The following is a 20,390-nucleotide window of genomic DNA, read 5'->3' on the forward strand; positions in this document are numbered from 1 at the left end:
CTCTGGCCCTGAATAACGTCCTCCCTTTTCTCCTCCTCCTCATTTCAAATAAAGAGAATAAAAAATAGAGAAAAAGAAAGTGATGCGAGGCAAATGGACCACTTCTAACTTTATCGTTTGGGAGGCACTGTGTTTTATTAGATGGACAAGGGTTTCGCTGGTGTTACATCAGGTCCGGACCCAATCTTATTCCCAGGTCTAACTCTACTGTGTTCTTACATTCTGTAATTAACTTCCCTGCACTCATATTTATTTATAGATATTGAAGTTATTCCAAAGCTCTGAATTATTATTATTTTTCTTCGAGATTTGAGACCCTTGGCTCCCATTAGATCTACAATACCAACGACAGATGTGTTGTGTATACAGCTCTCATAGCAACCAAGGGCTATGCCCGCCAATGAAAACTGGCTCTGGTTTCTCCCCTGACTATTTAGTAAATGATCCTTAAGAACAAAGAAGACAGGAACTTTAGAAGGAGGCACAGAGAGGGAGCCTAGCTTTGGTGGGGATGCGTCATGACTACGATCAGAGCTTCTGGATGTTCCCATGGGGACAGGGCGGGAACGTCTTCCACAACAGAAAGGTCTGAGGGCTTTGGGGAGTTTGACTGTTACCTGCTAGGGTGCCAGCAAATACAGGTTCCCCCCAGGTGGAGACTTTGGTGGCATCCTACCTATGCCATGCCTCGATGAAGGGAGATCTAAGCACGGAGAGCAGTCGGTTCCCTTGGTCTTTGATGGCACAGCCAAAAGCTCATTGTCCTTTATTCTTACAGCCATGAACAAAGAGTCACCATGAGATCTGAGGGAGACCCTACCAATGAGTGGGATGAAATAACGTGCCAACTAATTTCTGTTGTTGGATCACAGAGGATGATGGAATCATTATTCTAAAACATCTCAGAAATAATGAAACCTCTCTCCGTCACTGAATTTCTCATCAGTTGGTACCCTTACTCTTCTGTGTATAGTAATTATCACAGAGCAAGAGTAATCCACCTCCTCCCCCATCAGCCCCGTTTCCCCAATCTGGTACAATGTATCACTCCACCAAGGCAAGGAGATGAGCGGGGATACTGACATTGGTTTAGAAGGGATTATGAGATTTAGAGAAGAACATTTTTGTTCTTTTTGAATAGTGGTTTAGCTCCTATTACCCCAAACATGGGCATTAATAGACTGAGAATTGGGTGCTCAAGCTGGCCCAGCTGGCTTATTACATACAAAGTGCTGGGGACTTTTACATTTTCCATTCTCCAAAGGCCGAGTATGCTGCAAGGCTTCTCAAAAGCCCAGGAAGTGGAGTGTCTAGGAGGGCAGGGCCTCCACTCCTGAATGAATGGTAAATAAGCAACGAGGTCGGCCTGTTCCCTGCCGCACATGTGACTCTGAGGGCCCCTGGTGACCTGTCTCCTGGGCCATCTCCGCTCCAGGGGAAGCAGGCACCAGGCTGGCGGTGCAGGGTGTGCACACAGACTTTTTCCTGTAAAAGTTGGAGCAGGGACAATGGTCTGAAGCGGGAAACAAGGTCCAGCAGCTTTATTCTAGCTTGAAAACTTCCATGTTCCATGCAAGCGGTCTCGTCCAGTGTAGTGTTGAAAAATATGAGAGAGAGAGGATTCTGTCATCACTCAGCTTCAGGAAAAGAGGTGACTTAGTGAGGACCTGCTTGGAAGTTTTTTAATAGCTGATATGTATTGTACAAAGCCTTATTCCAGCTGAGTTGACCTTGGGACTCTGCAGCTGAAGTTTCTAACATAACCTGGAATGTGTCCCACTGAACACATTTCCCAATTTGGGAGTCCCTGGTCTGGAGGAAGGATTGTGGAGGAAGGAGTCAAGAGGGATGGTTTCTAGATCCTGGTAATAGCTTCCTACCCCAGATGGCAGCTTCACTGGTGACAACAGTTGTCTGGGCAGATAAAAGTTGAGATCATGGAAGCATAAACAAAATTTAAAGGCCTCGTAATGTGGCACAATCATTATCGTTACCAACGATCCCCTTAGAATATCTTCTGACCTAGGAATTAAGCATGGACTGGCCTGGGGGCCAAGCCTCTGGGGCAGTGACACTTCACAGCCATCCACATTCGTCACCTGGGCAGGAAGGAGCTCTGGGAGGCCAGGGCACTCAACATGGCTTGGCTTTTGCCAGCAGATAGTGTGCCATCCACAGCCCCTGGAGCAGTGCCCGGCCAGGGGGAAGGCTTCGGTCATAGGCCAAAGTGCACTTGGCATGTCCCACCCTGCCTGCTCCTCCAGGGGATGCGCTAGCACCTTGGATGGGCGAGACCCAGAGGCTCTAAGCTGCACCAGGACCTGCCAGTTTGAAGTGGGTGATGATAATGAATAGGGGCACCTGTCCCCTTTTTCATCTTCCTTTCCTACCTTCCCAGGTTGGCATTTCCCATCTTTTTAATTTTCGTAGCATTTTCTTGCTAATGTGAAGGAATTGCTATTTAAAATCCTTTAAAGGTGGACAAGTAAATACAAAGAAGGACCTGGTTGCCCCAGCCCCCCTGGTGGGCTCCACGGTGTAACCCCCCCTTAGGGTGACCTGCCCACAGCGGCTCAGATCAAGGGCTCGGTTCCTACGCAAGAGCACTTCAAGTGAATTCAGCAGCCATTCTTCTGCTGAGTTGCTCAAAATCTTTTAATTACTTCACTTAGGGGGACAGACCTAAGCAGAGGTCTTGGTACCTGGCATTTGACTTACCTGAGAGAAATAAAGAAGTTATTAAAAATCTCTCGCTCTTTTAACATAATCATGATTTGACGATAAATACCGATTTTTTTTTTCTTTTTGGCTGTGCTGTACAGCATGCAGGATCTTAGTTCCCTGACCAGGGATCGAACCCGTGCCCCCTGCAGTGGAAGCGCAGAGTCTTAACCCCTGGACCGCCAGGGAAGTCCCTAAATATCAATGTTTTATAGTCCACAGTGCCACCTCTAGAACTCCAGATGAGGCCACACAGTTAGGAAATATGGGTGACACAAACACATACATCTGGTTCCAATTTATTAGAAAACAAAACCAAACGAAATTTTGCAATGAAATTTCCTGGAATTCACAATCCTTTTCAAATCTTCATAGCTGCATTTTTTTTGAACCAGTACATAAGAACACGATTGCACTTATTTACACGGTAGTCTTCTATATAACAAAAATAGCCATGTTGTATGATTGAATGTTTCCAATTATTATCCTTAATATTTCATCACTAGCCCACATGAGACAAACGGCTTATGCTTTCCAAGCACATAGAGAATACAATAAAGCAAGATAAAAGTCGTGTCTCCTAATAGAAACAAATCCCTTTAAAGACAGTTTTGTAAAACTTCCGTGTATTTCAAGAGATATATAAAGTGCTTTAGAAGGAGTAAGGTAGGTGCCTGAGGTGGGGAAGAGGGAAAGAGGAACAGATTATACAGAAAAGAAAACAAAAATTAATAACTACACTGCCTTAACTAATCATTTAAATACGCCTGTGACTTTGTATAGAAAATGTTTGGGTGAAACAGCTACATAATTCACTACTACATTTTTTCAGCAATTAAGAGCTAACCAAAGTCCAAAAAAAAAGTTACTCATGCAAATGCCATGAGGAATAACTTCGGTGATTTTGAGTCATGTGGCAAAAAAATCAAGGAAGCTCAGTCTCATTATCGGAATATGGAGAGGATGGGTCAGGGATCATTATGCGTGGGAGCTGCAGACTGGCCAGAAAGACCTCGAGGGGACGCTAAGTAAAATTCTACCAGTGACATCATTCGTTTTACAACGAAAGCACATAATTTGTGTTCAGGAGGGGAAAAATAAATCCACTGGATTTTTTTCTTGCTAGTAGGGAGGGACTAGAGATTGATTTATGATGCCACGTCTGGACTATTTCTGAATGGTAGATTCATTCTTTGTAGGAGACACATTTTTTTTTTCCAGTGGAAATAATAATGTGCTCTATACAAAGAGGTTTAAATAAGTTGGGTTTTTTTTTTTTTTTTTTTTTCACATGAGTGAGCTGGCAATTGCTGGTCATGATCTGCAGTCCACAAAATCAGTCTCACATATATACTGCTTGGGAGGTTCCCCTGGAAACTAGAAAAATCCTACTTCCAGCTCATAAACATTTTAAAGAACAACACCCATTATTTTTTCAGGAAATGAATGGAATGTAACTTTTCACGAGTACAAAATTACTTCGTTTTCTAAATATAAGGGACATCCCACTATAAAAATAACAACCCTCCCTTCCCTCCCCCAACCTTACATCTCTTTCTAATTATAAAATGGTACAACCATTTCAGATTACTAATGTGAAAGCAGGAAGTAAATATATTATTATGTACATGTACAAAACACGTGAGTATTTCACACCATTTACATTCATATGAAAGAAGTCTGTTTATTGATCTTCCTTTGCAATCTGACAAGAAAAAAGTTGAGCTAACGTTACAAAACAGTTAGGCCCTTGCCTTATAACTCTGCACAGACATTCCAGCCTGCAAACAGAGCAAACAATACTCTTTCAACATTCTGCAGAAGAAAGGGGCTGCTGACAGATCTTTCACGGGATCCTCCTCCAACTTTTCAGAGTTTGTGACATTCCTTCCTCTTTTGACAAATGTGGACCAAATTCTCAACTACTGAGGAAACTGTACGATGAAAGGCAAATCACTACTAGTTGCTGAGGAAATGGTGACCCTAGTCAAATTAGCTGGCTGAAAGAATAGTGGCGAGAATTCCAGCAGAGGGCACCCTGCCCCTTTGCAATAACATCCCACTTAACACTAAGTACCACAGACGCCAACACAAACACGGACTGAAAAGTCCTGAACAGCCTTTCTTCCATTTCTCCACTATCTATTACTACAGGCAATAGTCTGGTATTTTCTTCAAAAGAGCAGGATATGCTGTAATTAATGAGCTCTTATCCATGAAAATTCTTTGGCTATTTAAAATCTTCACATTCTCAAAGAGAACAATATTCTGAGTTCAATAAAGCGCTCGACTTGTCTGAAATTTTGAGGGAAAAGGGGACTAAGCACTAGACTTTCAAGATGGTGCGGTACTAAGGCCGTGATACATTTTTTTAGATTTCTGGATTTAGTAAGGTCAATCACCAGCCTGCAAGAGAAAACCCCCTGTTTCACAGTTTCATTCGACCAAGCAAACCACCTTCACTTTTATTGATGAGCACATTGTGAGAAAATTAAACTCGTCACTGGAAGAAACATGTGTCCATTTGGATGGTGATCGGTCTTTGGTTTACACAGTACACATGGTCCCCACATTTTTCCTGCTTCTCCAAGCCCTTCACTTCAGTAAGGATGACAAGACCACAGACATTCTGTCAAGCAATGACTTTAGGTAACTCAGGTTGAGCTACCTTCTCCATAGAGTTTTCTCCCTCACTCTGTTCAGACCAGCAGAACCTCTGAAGAGATGTATATTCTTGCCTTACCATTATCCTTAACAAATATTTATCAGGTGACCAGAGAGAGAATAGCTCGGTAGTAAGTACAAATGTTAACAGTAGCACAAGGATGAGAAGGTCTTTGGCTTGGGTTTTGGGATGATTAATTTAGTGCCATCGAAAGGCTCAAAGGGGAGAGAGCATGGCTACTGATCTATGGGTCTTTATAAATTATTGTTCCTATTACAAAGGGCCTGGAGTTGTGAGATGGGGAGAGGAGCAGGGGAAGGGAAGAGGTAAGTGATGAGAAACTCACACCTGCTTCTCAGAATCAATTTATTTTTCAGGTAATCCCAACCTTCTTTGCAATCAGGAGTGTTTAACTCATGAGCGTTAAACTCCTTAAGATGTACACATTCCCCCAAACAGGTCATCTCTAAAGCTAGGGGATGTTCGTGGATTCAGGAAGAGCATCCATGTTCATACCCTGCCATCCTCTTTTCTGACTTCCTGCGGGTAAGTATCCCCACCACCTTTTAATTGCCATCATCAAATGTACTTTTCAGTCCCGGCCATGCAAATAGCACAGAGGAGGGACTTCTGTGACTGCAGCCCACTGCACAAGAATCTGTATGTCTGTCACTTTAGGGGAATGGGGTTTGTTTTTTTTTTTTTGTGCCTCTTTTTCAGTCTTAAGAAGTGGCCTCTCAGATCACTTACAAAGAGCAAACTCTCGTGCCAAGAGAGTTAAGAAGCAGGAGTGGACATCGGATACGGTACAGCCCACATCTTTTTCCAAGAAATCCTAACCCTGTGGTGGGGAGGGCCTGTGGTGAACTAAGAAGGGCACAAATGCTAGAGGTGGAAGATAAGAGATTAGACAGCATTCTGGAATTGTTACCTTGCCATTATTTACCTCAGAGACTTTTCTGGCAAGGAAGCCTTTAAAAAAAAAAAAAAAAAAAGGCAATAGCTAGAGGTGATTTGTGATAAAATTAGTGATATGAGAAGTGAAAATGAGGCAAACCCCATTACAGAGGAAGTTAATTTGCCTTTATAGTCAACTGGTTTTCCTCATCAGAAGTGAAAAGATAGATACTGCTGCACAGTCAAAAAACGCCAACAGGAACAATGGTAATCACAATAGTGACAACCCTATAGATCCAGAGCCGCTAAGGTTTTTTTTTGGTCCTGAAAGATGGGAAAAGGATGTGTGTGTGGGTGTGTGTACAAAGAAAGAGACAAGCAGTCAGAGAGATCCAGAGATAGAGACAGACACACCCAGACAAAAAAGGGCAAGAAATCTAAGTGGGAGTCTATTAAAAAAACGCTACCAGAAATGGACTCAGGGGCTCTATCTAGAATCACGGGGGGGGGGGGGGGGCTAGGTCCTCCCTCCTCAGAGGCTGTGACTCTATCTCAGGTTTTCTGAAAGGGTTTTGATTTAATGAGGTTTCTTTGTTTTTGGTCAAGGTGATGCATCCAATGGACAACTAAATGCTATTTATTTTGTATGCTCTGCAAGAATTTTCATCTAAACATGACCAACATGATGGGAGTAAAAGAGTCCCACGATAGGCTATCTGTCATCATTTTTGGTTCTGAAAGGATGGCAGCTTCAGGGATGTCAGAGCAGTAACTGCACTACCACTGGGTACCATGGTTTGATTTGACCAAATCCAGACCCAGGAGCATCCAGGATGTTTCCATCAGGAATGAGGAAAATGCTTGAAACAAAACAAAACAAACAAACAAAAAAAGCCTCTTTGGACAAAGATTTGACGCCATGGTCATGATCATTACTAAGTGATGTCAGAAAAGGTAGGTGCCTTTGCTACTTCTAACTTTCTACCTTCTCCAAACTCTCCACCACTCCCTGCCTAGATGATGGAGTTGACATTTTAGGGGTGACCAAACCCTAGAGATGAAATCATCAATATTCCTATGCTCTATTCATGATCAGGGCTCAGTTCTTCCCAAAGGGACTGGCCACACAGGACATAGCAATTCCTAGGGGGGACTCTAAATTATTCTGAGGGAATGGAGATGCTCCTTTTCTTGCCCACAGCCTTGGGGTATAAGGGGGATGTTTACTTCCAAGTTGAGAGCTGGCTTCTGAGTTGCAGGTGGTCATAATTCACCAACTTGGGGCCAGACGGTCACCAGCCCCAAAGACTTCTTCTCTATTGAGAAGGCCACACAAAGTCTTGTATTTGGAGTCAATATGTACCTTCCCACTTTTTCCTCCCAAATCCAGGCATTTTAGCTATAGTGGTGGGACTACGGGGCACTGGGACCAGGAAAAGACCTTCTGCCAATCAGGAAGAAGGCAGACCAGGGGTTGAGGTAAAGTTGGATGAATAGAGTCTGGATTTCTCTTTGGCTCCTGAGTGCCACACATCAGTCCAAGGGTGGAAGTGAAGGATAAAATTTTGTCTCAGCACCAAATCAACATGCTTTATGTGACTTCTAAAAAAACAACTGGTCAAGGAAGCAACAGAAATGGTCATGGATGTCATTGGTGTGGTTAGAAAGATCCAGCAAAAATTTCAAAAAGGATGGTCCGCATATTTACTCATTATAAAACAAACGGATCTCTGGGCCTCTCATTAGGTGGCCTGGGTGGAGTCCAGTTCTTTCTGGAGGTAATTAGGTTTTAACCTTTTTACTCTGTGAGGGTCAGGGAATCTTGTGAGAATGTTGGAGAAGCTCTAGCCCCGCGCTGTCCAAGGTGGCCACGAGCCATGTGACGCGGCTGACAGCTGGAGAAATGGCCAGTCCGAACGGAGAGGTGTGTGAGTGTAAAACATACACTGCCCTTAGAAGATTTAGTACAGAAAAACAACGTCAAGTATTTCATGAATACTTTTTACACTAATTACGTGTCGAAACAATAATATTGGCTTAAAGAAGGATATTATTAAAATTACTTTTACCTGTTTCCTTTTGCTTTTTTAAAATGTGGCCAGTAGAAAATTGAAAATTACGTGTGGGACTTGTACTATATTTCTGTTGAACAGTGCTGGTCTAGACACTAAAGAAAAATATACATCAAGTCTGCATACACCTCTAGAAGGTTCCCACACCCTTTGATACTCTTTGAGCTACCGGGGCCCCAGGTCAGCGTTTCTTCTTCGTTGGGGAGGAGGTGAAGAAGGTTGTGGAGGAAGGATTGTTTCCATTTTTTTTTTTTTTTTGGGACACGTCCCATGCCAGTTAACCCTTTTTTTTTTGTTGTTTAAAACTACCGAAGCCATAGGAAAATTCTTCAGAAACAAACCTTTGGTAAAGGAGAAACTTCTGGGCTCAGCGAGTTTGCAGCAGAACCTCCTTGGGGTCAGGTCCACAGGCCTCAGATTGGCCGGCTGGGCCCCTCATCCCCCATGCAGCATCTTATAGTGGCTGCTGGGCCACAGCGCACATAAGCTACCAATTCCTGATCTACCTGGTCGCTGGCAGGAAGAGAGAACACCCATCAATCCAAAAGGCATTTTCTCTCTGGGCATGGAATACAATTTATATTTCCTTTGCTGTTGAATTGTCCTTCTAATTCCCCTTGATAATACCAAAATTTGTTTTCGGCAAAGCCGACTGAAGGAGAGGTCGGCGGTGCAGGCCTTCGCTGACCAGGAAAAAGAAGTACCGGGAGACGAAGAATTCCACACCAAGAACGAGGATTTGAAAGTATCCAGAGACTGCAAACTCTCTGACTAAGTGTGGTTTTTGTTTTCATTTTTTTTTGGCTGCGTTGGGTCTTCGTTGCTGCACACGGGCTTCTCTCTAGTTGCGGCGAGCAGGGGCTACTCTTCGTTGTGGTGCGCGGGCTTCTCATGGCAGTGGCTTCTCTTGTTGCGGAGCACGGGCTCTAGGCGCGCGGGCTTCAGTAGTTGTGGCTCGCGGGCTCTAGAGCGCAGGCTCAGTAGTTATGGCGCACGGGCTTAGTTGCTCCGCGGCATGTGGGATCTTCCCAGACCAGGGCTCGAACCCGTGTCCCCTGCATTGGCAGGCGGATTCTTAACCACTGAGCCACCAGGGAAGCCCTAAGTGTGGTTTTTAAAACAAGGCAAAACAAACCAACTCCTACTTGCACTTAAAATTCAGTCGTTTAGATAGTCTCAGCCACGCAGGAGTGCCAAATCTCAAAAGCTGTTATACGTTACATGTCAAGTAACTGTGCCTCCCCAAGGTAGAAAGTCTGCTATATGTCATAGCTCTCTGTCAAAAATGGATCCCCAGGCAAAATGCTCATTAGTGGTCCTGAGACCAGAAGGAGGCTTGGGCATCATCTTGTTAATCTCATTCACTTACAGATGGAGAAGCCGAGGCCCAGCAAGCACGCTGCTCATCTACGCCTCCTGACTCCTGATTTGGCACTGCCTTCATGTCTCCCTGCCTGGAGACCCTGGATTTCATTACTGCAAGTGCTGGGCTCCTAGAGAGATGTGACATTTGTGAAGGTGGTGATCATTTTCCTTGCCTTGCTGCCTACTTAGAAAGCGTCAAATAGGAAATTGTTCAAGGTGGTGAAAAAAGAGCAGCCAGGGGTCTCCCTTGACACGTACACCGTGTTCCAGGAGGCAGCAAGCTCTTACAGCAGAACCAAACTCTGTTTTTGCATGAGTGTGCGTGTAGCGAGACAGAAGGGCCTCATCACATACATAAATAACTCAGTGAGAGAAGCTTTCTCTCCCAGGTAACCCACACAGCAGCATGGCCTTTTGCGGATGTCGAGGTGATCCATCTAATGGTCCAGGGAAGCTATTCACACTGCCTTAGTCATCCCTGCATCTGGAGAGTCTCAATGTATTACAAAATTGCCCACTGCAAAAAATAGCACACCTCTGTCAAAAAAAGAATTAAAACAAACAGTTTAAAAACACCGGTGGGTTTTTAGAATTCACTTTGATACCTCGTTTCCTTTCCCTCTTTGTCTCTCTCAGTCAGGAGAAACTTGACGTCAACAATTCCCATGCTGTACTTTTTAGATCAAATGGTTTATCAAATCACACCTCCCTCCTCACTTGGTATCTAGACGCACTCAGGGGAGCCCTAGGAAGCAATTTCTTAGGGATTAACCTAAATCCTCCCTCGGGGTCTGGCGAGGTTGAACAGAATATTGGAATTAAGGTAAGACCTAGATGCTACTGCAGCCCTCACTGTGTTGGATCCAAAGATGACTGGATCTTTTCTAAAGCTTCCATCTCCTGCAGAACCCATTTGTGGAGGTAACAAAAGACTGCTGTAGCCTTGCGGAAACAGACATTTTGCTTTCAGGAAGAGTATATGGTATCTGGCTTGAAAACTAGGCTTGCGGTCCCAGTGATGGACAAGCCCTACAGCCACAGATAATGGCGCTAACGCCCTAGTGGGAACTTGTGAGTTCAGAATTTCAGCCAAAGACTGTTAAGAATCAGACGGATTGAAGTGCCTCCCTAGAGCTTCCTTCTCAAGTCATGTGGGTCCTTAACAGAGCCTGGCAAGTGGAAGCCAGCGTGTGTAGCTGAAAAAAATGAGCCGTGGCCTCAGCAGATTCAGAGCTTGGTGTTGGGGTCTCTGGCAGCTGGCATTTCAAAGATCCACTTAAAAGAATTTAGATTCTAAACGAAAGCTGGCCTTAGTCTGTTTCAAGGTGCTGAGGCACTTCCTAAAGGCATGCACACTTCATGCTGAGAGGTCAAGGCCATTAATCTCAGAGATGGAATACAAACTGGTCATAGCAGGAACTGATGCTTCTAAACAGAACTCTGTACAAAAGCTGGAGTGAATCAAAGGAAAAACAATAGAGTGAACATAAACTACACATAGTCCTTAAAAAGAAAGCGCCAAAGAAATCAACAACATTCCCCAAATAGGAAAACAAGAAACTGAAATGAAACTAAGAAGCCCTAAAAGTGTCTTTTCAGTCTGTTTGAGGAACTTCGGAAGTGTGTGTCTCCAAGGACATGGGAGAGAAAATCAGCTTTCAACTTCCAAGGTGCCAAGGCCATGAGCTGTTGTAGAGACGGAGAAACTGCATCCTGATGAACGTGACTTTGGATATTGCTTTTCGGTACCATTCTTGTGTGGAGTGCCCTGGAGTTGCCAAGGTGTTCTGGAGGTGCATGTGCCTGGTCCAGTCTTGGGGCACTCCTCCCTTCCTTCCCCTTGGGTCCTATCATCCCCTTTTTCTATATTCGCCATTTCAAGATTTCACCTCTTCGTAGTCTTGGTCGGTGGAAAGTTCTACATCAGACAGTCCAACCTCCATTGCCATGATCAGCGAGATGTCAGAATCACTGCTTATAGCTGGCTCCTGCTCACCTGGTGGGGGGAAACAAAGTTCACAGTGAACACTGAGCTATGTCTTCAGATGCTGATTATTTCAATACAATTGCCTTTAATAACATTTCACTGAAGCCCAAGAGAAGGTATTAGGCTACTTTGTGAAAAAAAGTCTAGTTAGAGACTTTTCTCACACTACATCCCCAGATAAATTCTAAATGGGTCAAGAAGTTAAATGTAAACAAAAGAAACTAATGAAGCCAGAAGAAAATATATCTTATAAATATATATCTAAGTAGGAAGAAAATATATCTAACATCTCTAAGTAAGGCAAGAAGTGCTACATGGAAAAGCAATTGAGCAATTCACAGATGAAAAGATTGATAAATGTGTGTAAAATTCTAAAAATATTAAAAACATGAAAAATAAGATCAAAGGTATATGTAACACTGGGAATATCTGCAAAAATTTCACAGAGGATTGTATTCATTTTTTTGTTTTTGTTTTTTGTTGTTTTGAACTTTATTTTATTTTTTATACAGCAGGTTCTTATTAGTTGTCCATTTTATACATTAGTGTATATATGTCAATCCCAATCTCCCAATTCATCACACCACCATCCCCACCCCCGCCACTTTTCCCCCTTGGTGTCCATACGTTTGTTCTCTACATCTGTGTCTCAATTTCTGCCCTGCAAACCAGTTCATCTGTACCATTTTTCTAGCTCCACATATATGCGTTAATATGTGATATTCGTTTCTCTCTTTCTGACTTGCTTCACTCTGCATGGTAGTTTCTAGGTCCGTCCATGTCTCTACAAATGACCCAATTTCGTTCCTTTTTGTGGCTGAGTAATATTCCATTGTATATCTGTACCACATCTTCTTTATCCATTCGTCTGTCGATGGGCATTTAGGTTGCTTCCATGTCCTGGCTATTGTAAATAGTGCTGCAATGAACATTGGGGTGCATGTGTCTTTTTGAATTATGGTTTTCTCTGGGTATATGATCAGTAGTGGGATTGCTGGGTCATATGGTAATTCTATTTTTAGTTTTTTAAGGAACCTCCATACTGTTCTCCATAGTGGCTGTATCAATTTACATTCCCACCAACAGTGCAGGAGGGTTCCCTTTTCTCCCCACCCTCTCCAGCATTTGTTGTTTGTAGATTTTCAGATGATGCCCATTCTAACTGGTATGAGGTGATACCTCACTGTAGTTTTGATTTGCATTTCTCTAATAATTAGTGATGTTGAGCACCTTTTCATGTGCTTCTTGGCCATCTGTATGTCTTCTTTGGAGAAATGTCTGTTTAGGTCTTCTGCCCATTTTTGGATTGGGTTGTTTGTTTTTTTAATATTGAGCTGCATGGGCTGTTTATATATTTTGGAGATTAATCCTTTGTCCGTTGATTCGTTTGCAAATATTTTCTCCCATTTTGAGGGTTGTCTTTTTGTCTTGTTTATGGTTTCCTTTGCTGTGCAAAAGTTTTTAAGTTTCATTAGGTCCCATTTGTTTATTTTTCTTTTTATTTCCATTACTCTAGGAGGTGGATCAAAAAAGATCTTGCTGTGATTTATGTCAAAGAGTGTTCTTCCTAAGTTTTCCTCTAAGAGTTTTATAGTGTCTGGTCTTACATTTAGGTCTCTAATCGATTTTGAGTTTATTTTTGTGTATGGTGTTAGGGAGTGTTCTAATTTCATTCTTTTACACGTAGCAGTCCAGTTTCCCCAGCACCACTTATTGAAGAGACTGTCTTTTCTCCATTGTATATCCTTGCCTCCTTTGTCATAGATGAGTTGACCATAGGTGTGTGGGTTTAACTCTGGGTTTTCTATCTTGTTCCAGTGATCTATTTTTCTGTTTTTGTGCCAGTACCATATTGTCTTGATTACTGTAGCTTTGTAGTATAGTCTGAAGTCAGGGAGTCTGATTCCTCCAGCTCCATTTTTTCCCCTCAAGACTGCTTTGACTATGCAGGGTCTTTTGTGTCTCCGTACAAATTTTAAGATTTTTTGTTCTAGTTCAGTAAGAAATGCCATTGGTAATTTGATACAGATTGCATTGAATCTGTAGATTGCTTTGGGTAGTATAGTCATTTTCACAATATTGATTCTTCCAATCCAAGAACATGGTATATCTCTCCATCTGTTGGTATCATCTTTAATTTCTTTCATCAGTGTCTTATAGTTTTCTGCATACAGGTCTTTTGTCTCCCTCGGTAGGTTTATTCCTAGGTATTTTATTCTTTTTGTTGCAATGGTAAATGGGAGTGTCTCCTTAATTTCTCTTTCAGATTTTTCATCATTAGTTATAGGAATGCAAGAGATTTCTGTGCATTAATTTTGTATCCTGCAACTTGACCAAATTCATTGATTAGCTCTAGTAGTTTTCTGTTGGCACCTTTAGGATTCTCTATGTATAGTATCATGTCATCTGCAAACAGTGACAGTTTTACTTCTTCTTTTCCAATTTGGATTCCTTTTATTTCTTTTTCTTCTCTGATTGCCGTGGCTGGGACTTCCAGAACTATGTTGAATAATAGTGGTGAGAGTGGACATCCTTGTCGTGTTCCTGATCTTAGAGGAAATGTTTTCCGTTTTTCACCATTGAGAATGATGTTGGCTGTGGGTTTGTCATATATGGCCTTTATTATGCTGAGGTAGGCTCCCTCTATGCCCACTTTCTGGAGAGTTTTTATCATAAATGGGTGTTGAATTTTGTCAAAACCTTTTTCTGCATCTATTGAGATGATCGTATGGTTTTTCTTCTTCAATTTGTTAATATGGTGTATCACATTGATTGATTTGCATATATTGAAGAATCCTTGCATCCCTGGGATAAATCCCACTTGATCATGGTGTATTATCCTTTTAATGTGTTGCTGGATTCTGTTTGCTACTATTTTGTTGAGGATTTTTGCACCTATATTCATCAGTGATATTGGTCTGTAATTTTCTTTTTTTGTAGTATCTTTGTCTGGTTTTGGTATCAGGGTGACGGTGGCCTCATAGAATGAGTTTGGGAGTGTTCCTGCCTCTGCAATTTTTTGGAAGAGTTTGAGAAAGATGGGTGTTAGCTCTTCTCTAAATGTTTGATAGAATTCACCTGTGAAGCCATCTGGTCCTGGACTTTTGTTTGTTGGAAGATTTTTAATCACAGTTTCAATTTCATTACTTGTGATTGATCTGTTCCTATTTTCTATTTCTTCCTGCTTCAGTCTTGGAAGGTTATACCTTTCTAAGAGTTTGTCCATTTCTTCCAGGTTGTTCATTTTATTGGCATAGAGTTGCTTGTAGTAGTCTCTTAGGATGCTTTGTATTTCTGCAGTGTCTGTTGTAACTTCTCCTTTTTCATTTCTAATTTTAATGATTTGAATCCTCTCCCTCTTTTTCTTGATGAGTCTGGCTAATGGTTTATCAATTTCGTTTATCTTCTCAAAGAACCAGCTTTTATTTTTATTGATCTTTGCTATTGTTTTCTTTGTTTCTATTTCATTTATTTCTGCTCTGATCTTTATGATTTCTTTCCTTCTACTAACTTTGGGTTTTGTTTGTTCTTCTTTCTCTAGTTCTTTTAGGTGTAAGGTTAGATTGTTTATTTGAGATGTTTGTTGTTTCTTGAGGTAGGACTGTATTGCTATAAACTTCCTTCTTAGAACTGCTTTTGCTGCATCCCATAGGTTTTGGATCGTCGTGTTTTCATTGTCATTTATCTCTAGGTATTTTTTGATATCCTCTTTGATTTCTTCAGTGATCTCTTGGTTATTTAGTAATGTATTGTTTAGTCTCCATGTGTTTGTGTTTTTTATGTTTTTTTCCCTGTAATTGATTTCTAATCTCATAGCATTGTGGTGAGAAAAGATGCTTGATAGGATTTCAATTTTTAAAAATTTACTGAGGCTTGATTTGTGACGCAAGATGTGATCTATCCTGGAGAATGTTCCATGAGCACTTGAGAAGAAAGTGTAATCTGCTGTTTTTGGATGGAATGTCCTATAAATATCAATTAAATGTCTCTGCTCTATTGTGTCATTTAAAGCTTGTGTTTCCTTATTAATTTTCTGTTTGGATGATCTCCATCGGTGTAAATGAGGTGTTAGAGTCCCCCACTATTATTGTGTTACTGTCGATTTCCTATTTTATAGCTGTTGGCAGTTGCCTTATGTACTGAGGTGCTCCTATGTTGGGTGCATATATAATCATTATACCTTCTTCTTGGATTGAGCCCTTGATCATTATGTAGTGTCCTTCCTTGTCTCTTGTAACATTCTTTATTTTAAAGTCTATCTGATATGAGTATTGCTACTCCAGCTTTCTTTTGATTTCCATTTGCATGGAATATCTTTTTCCATCCCCTCACTTTCAGTCTGTATGTGTCCCTAGGTCTGAAGTGGGTCTCTTGTAGACAGCATATATATGGGTCTTGTTTTTGTATCCATTCAGCAAGCCTGTGTCTTTTCGTTGGAGCATTTAATCCATTCACGTTTAAGGTAATTATTGATATGTATGTTCCTATGACCATTTCCTTAATTGTTTCGGGTTTGTTTTTGTAGGTCTTTTCTTCTCTTGTGTTTCCCACTTAGAGAAGTTCCTTTAGCATTTGTTGTAGAGCTGGTTTGGTGGTGCTGAATTCTCTTAGCTTTTGCTTGTCTGTAAAGCTTTTGATTTCTCCATCGAATCTGAATGAGATCCTTGCTGGGTAGAGTAATCTTGGTTGTAGGTTCTTCCCTTTCATCACTTTAAATATGTCATGCCACTGCCTTCTGGCTTGTAGAGTTTCTGCTGAGAAATCAGCTGTTAACCTTATGGGAGTTCCCTTGTATGTTATTTGTCATTTTTCCCTTGCTGCTTTCAATAGTTTTTCTTTGTCTTTAATTTTTGCCAATTTGATTACTATGTGTCTCCACGTGTTTCTCCTTGGGTTTATCCTGTATGGGACTCTCTGCACTTCCCGGACTTGGATGGCTATTTCCTTTCCCATGTTAGGGAAGTTTTTGACTATAATCTCTTCAAATATTTTCTTGAGTCCTTTCTCTCTCTCTTCTCCTTCTGGGACCCCTATAATGTGAATGTTGTTGTGTTTAATGTTGTCCCAGAGGTCTCTTAGGCTGTCTTCATTTCTTTTCATGCTTTTTTCTTTATTCTGTTCCACAGCAGTGAATTCCACCATTCTGTCTTCTGGGTCACTTATCCGTTCTTCTACCTCAGTTATTCTGCTACTGATTCTTTCTAGTATATTTTTCATTTCAGTTATTGTATTGTTCATCTCTGTTTGTTTGTTCTTTAATTCTTCTAGGTCTTTAGTAAACATTTCTTGCATCTTCTCGATCTTTGCCTCCATTCTTTTTCCGAGGTCCTGGATCATCTTCACTATCGTTATTCTGAATTCTGTTTCTGGAAGGTTGCCTATCTCCACTTCATTTAGTTGTTTTTCTGGGGTTTTATCTTGTTCCTTCATCTGGTACATAGCCCTCCGCCTTTTCATCTTGTCTATCTTTCTGTGAATGTGGTTTTTGTTCCACAGGCTGCAGGATTGTAGTTCTTGTTGCTTCTGCTGTCTGCCCTCTGGTGGATGAGGCTATCTAAGAGGTTTGTGCAAGTTTCTTGATGGGAGGGACTGGTGGTGGGTAGAGCTGACTGTTGCTCTGGTGGGCAGAGCTCAGTAAAACTTTAATCTGCTTGTCTGCTGATGGGTGGGGCTGGGTTCCCTCCCTGTTGGTTGTTTGGCCTGAGGCGACCCCACACTGGAGCCTGCCCGGGCTCTCTGTTGGGGCTAATGGCGGACTCTGGGAGGGCTCATGCCAAGGAGTACTTCCCAGAACTTCTGCTGCCAGTGTCCTTGTCCTCACAGTGAGACACAGCCACCTCCCGCCTCTGCAGGAGACCCTCCAACACCAGCAGGTAGGTCTGGTTCAGTCTCCTATGGGGTCACTGCTCCTTCCCCTGGGTCTCAATGCACACACTACTTTGTGTGTGCCCTCCAAGAGTGGAGTCTCTGTTTCCCCCAGTCCTGTCGAAGTCCTGTAATCAAATCCCGCTAACCTTCAAAGTCTGATTCTTTAGGAATTCCACCTCCCGTTGCCAGACCCCCAGGTTGGGAAGCCTGACGTGGGGCTCAGAGCCTTCACTCCAGTGGATGGACTTCTGTGGTATAAGTGTTCTCCAGTTTGTGTGTCACCCACGCAGCAGGTATGGGATTTGATTTTATTGTGATTGCGCCCCTCCTACCATCTCATTGTGGCTTCTCCTTTGTCTTTGGATGTGGGGTATCTTTTTGGGTGCATTCCAGTGTCTTCCTGTTGATGATTGTTCAGCAGTTAGTTGTGATTCCAGTGCTCTTGCAAGAGGGAGTGAGAGCACGTCCTTCTACTCTGCCATCTTGAACCAATCCTTGAGGACTGTATTCTTAACAGAGAGCTTTTAAATAAATAAGAAAAACTAAGAGTCCAACAGAAAAATGGGTAAAGGTTACTGTTATACAGTTCACAAAAAATGTAATATAAATGGCCAATAAATATCAGGTAAAAAGAAGCTATTCCTTTTTTTAATGAAATCTTCACTCTTTAAAAAAGAGTGTATTACAGTTAAGGGTACATTGAGGTAGGTATTTTGATCAACTGCACTCAGAACTGTGAAATTTTCACTCAGTAATTTCATTTCCAGAATGCATAATAGAGAAATTATCAGAGACGCAAAACTATTCATTTAAGCATTATTTATAGCAGCAAAACATTGCAAGAAGTCCAACAATAAAAAATATCTCAGTAAACTATATTTCTTCTAAAGGACAATCTTCTGGTTATAATCACTAAAGTGATGTTTCCAGACAGTTTGTAGTGCAGTGAAATCGACAGAGAAAGTTAAGTAGAAGCAAGAAAACCAAAAATGTTAATAAGAGTTGTCTCAAGTTTTAGGGTTTATAATTATTTTCTTTTCTTTAAAAAAAATTTAGTTTTACCCCTGACCATTCTTCAATGAACAGATATCATTCATTCACTCAAGACATAAGTATTGAGTCCCTACTATGTGCTAAGGCTTATGCTAACTGTAGGGATATAGGTGAGAGTGAGGCAGTTCCAGACCTCAAGGAGCTTACTGTCCAGTAGACAGGCAGACAATTTACTTGTCAATTACCACCCTACAGGATAAGCACTTTGCTGGAAGATGTACCGGTTTTATAGGAGCAGGTAACGGGGCTACATAACCATTTAGTGAATCAAAGAAGGCTTCCCACAGGCTGCGATATCTAAACTGAGTCCTATAGGATAACTTGTATTTTAGCCAGATGAACGAGAAGGATGAATCTTTTAAGCACTAACAATAGCATGCACAGATGGCTGTAGGTGATAGGGAGCCTTGTGCAGACGGACATCAGACTGTATTTAAATATGACTGGGATGTGGAGGCAAGCTAGGGAGTATGAACAGGGGAGGCTGGGGAGCTCAGCTGCCTGTAAGGCAGCTTTAAAACAGGAAGATCTTGTATGTTCCATTACCCTGCAGAAGAAATACGCAATTAAAAGACCAACAAAACATCTAAGTGCTAAAGAATGCGGATGGTTATAATACACTTTTGCTCTCATAATCATTGATATATTTCATGTTGAAGTGCAGTTAAGAAAAATATATGAGTTTCATGAAGGGTAGTGAATTCTTCAGATGTTTAAAAGGAGACAAACAGAGAACTAACAAAGAGTTATGGTCTTAGAATCAGTTTTAGAGAAATGAGGTATTTCACAGGGATATACCTAAAGACTGAGATCTAAAATGTTTCTCAGATCCAAAAGTGCATGAGGTTCGTAGATATGTAGACAGATCAATGGGTAGAATAAAACTTTGGAAGCAGATCTTGGAAGATAGAAGTACAGTATTTAGTCTTTGAAAATGGTGACATTCAACAAAAATTCAATAAAACTAGGCATTTAGAAAAAGGTGAAACTGGATTCCTGCCTCATACCATATACATTGTAGGCTGGCTAAATATCTATATCTATATCTGTATCCACATCCATATCTATACCTGTACGTATAGCCCATCTTTATTTTGTGTGTGTGTACTTCCTTCCCATTTATCCTCCTCTCCAGAGTCAGCTGGTACCTTCCATCCCTGACCTTTGGGGAATTCTTTGATGCAAACTAGGATGGTCCTCCCCTTCCTGCTTCGCACTTGTTTTCTCCACAGGGCTGTGGCTTGCTGTTGTGTAGGCTGCACTCAGCGCCACCTGGAGGAAGCTTTCACTCTGGAGGCTGAGTGAGCAGGGCACTGAATTTCAGCAGGACACAACCTGCACAGCCAAAGACAGGACCTCGCTCTGATTTTTAGGTCCACTAGGTCAATGACCCCTTATTTTTTTCCCAGTTGCCCAAATTTTGCCTTTGTCTCTTTTTACATTTTCCCTGTCCATGTTGGTCTATGCCTTACAAAAAACCCTTTGCTATAGTTTTTGTGGGGTTTTAGGAGTGGCTGGAAGTAATTTCATGTGTTCAATCCACTCTTTTTACTCAGGGCTCTCTGTAAGCATCACTTTTACAATGAGAAAATGATATACTGAAAATTATATTTATGAGAACTGGGATCCTATCTTACTTTAGGAGACTGTATTCTAGTCTCGGCTATAAGTAACTACACATGTTACTTTGTATAAGTCACTTTCTCCTTTAGGACTAGAGTTTAAATGTCTATAAAATGAGAGTTTGGACTAGATATCTTAG

General features: G+C 41.6%; 1 protein-coding gene across 1 annotated transcript in view; it reads right to left on the reverse strand.

Annotated features, from left to right (window-relative positions):
* Positions 1–5,738: 5,738 nt before the first annotated feature.
* Positions 5,739–20,390, reverse strand: part of RNF150 (ring finger protein 150) — a 251,064-nt gene continuing 236,412 nt past the window's right edge. Inside the window, exon 7 of the mRNA XM_059922523.1 lies at positions 5,739–11,716. Coding sequence (XP_059778506.1) covers positions 11,598–11,716 — 119 coding nt within the window. The 3' untranslated portion in view covers positions 5,739–11,597. The remainder of the gene's footprint in view (positions 11,717–20,390) is intronic.

The sequence above is a fragment of the Balaenoptera ricei genome, chromosome 5 (genome assembly GCF_028023285.1).
Source record: "Balaenoptera ricei isolate mBalRic1 chromosome 5, mBalRic1.hap2, whole genome shotgun sequence".
Taxonomy (NCBI): domain Eukaryota; kingdom Metazoa; phylum Chordata; class Mammalia; order Artiodactyla; family Balaenopteridae; genus Balaenoptera; species Balaenoptera ricei.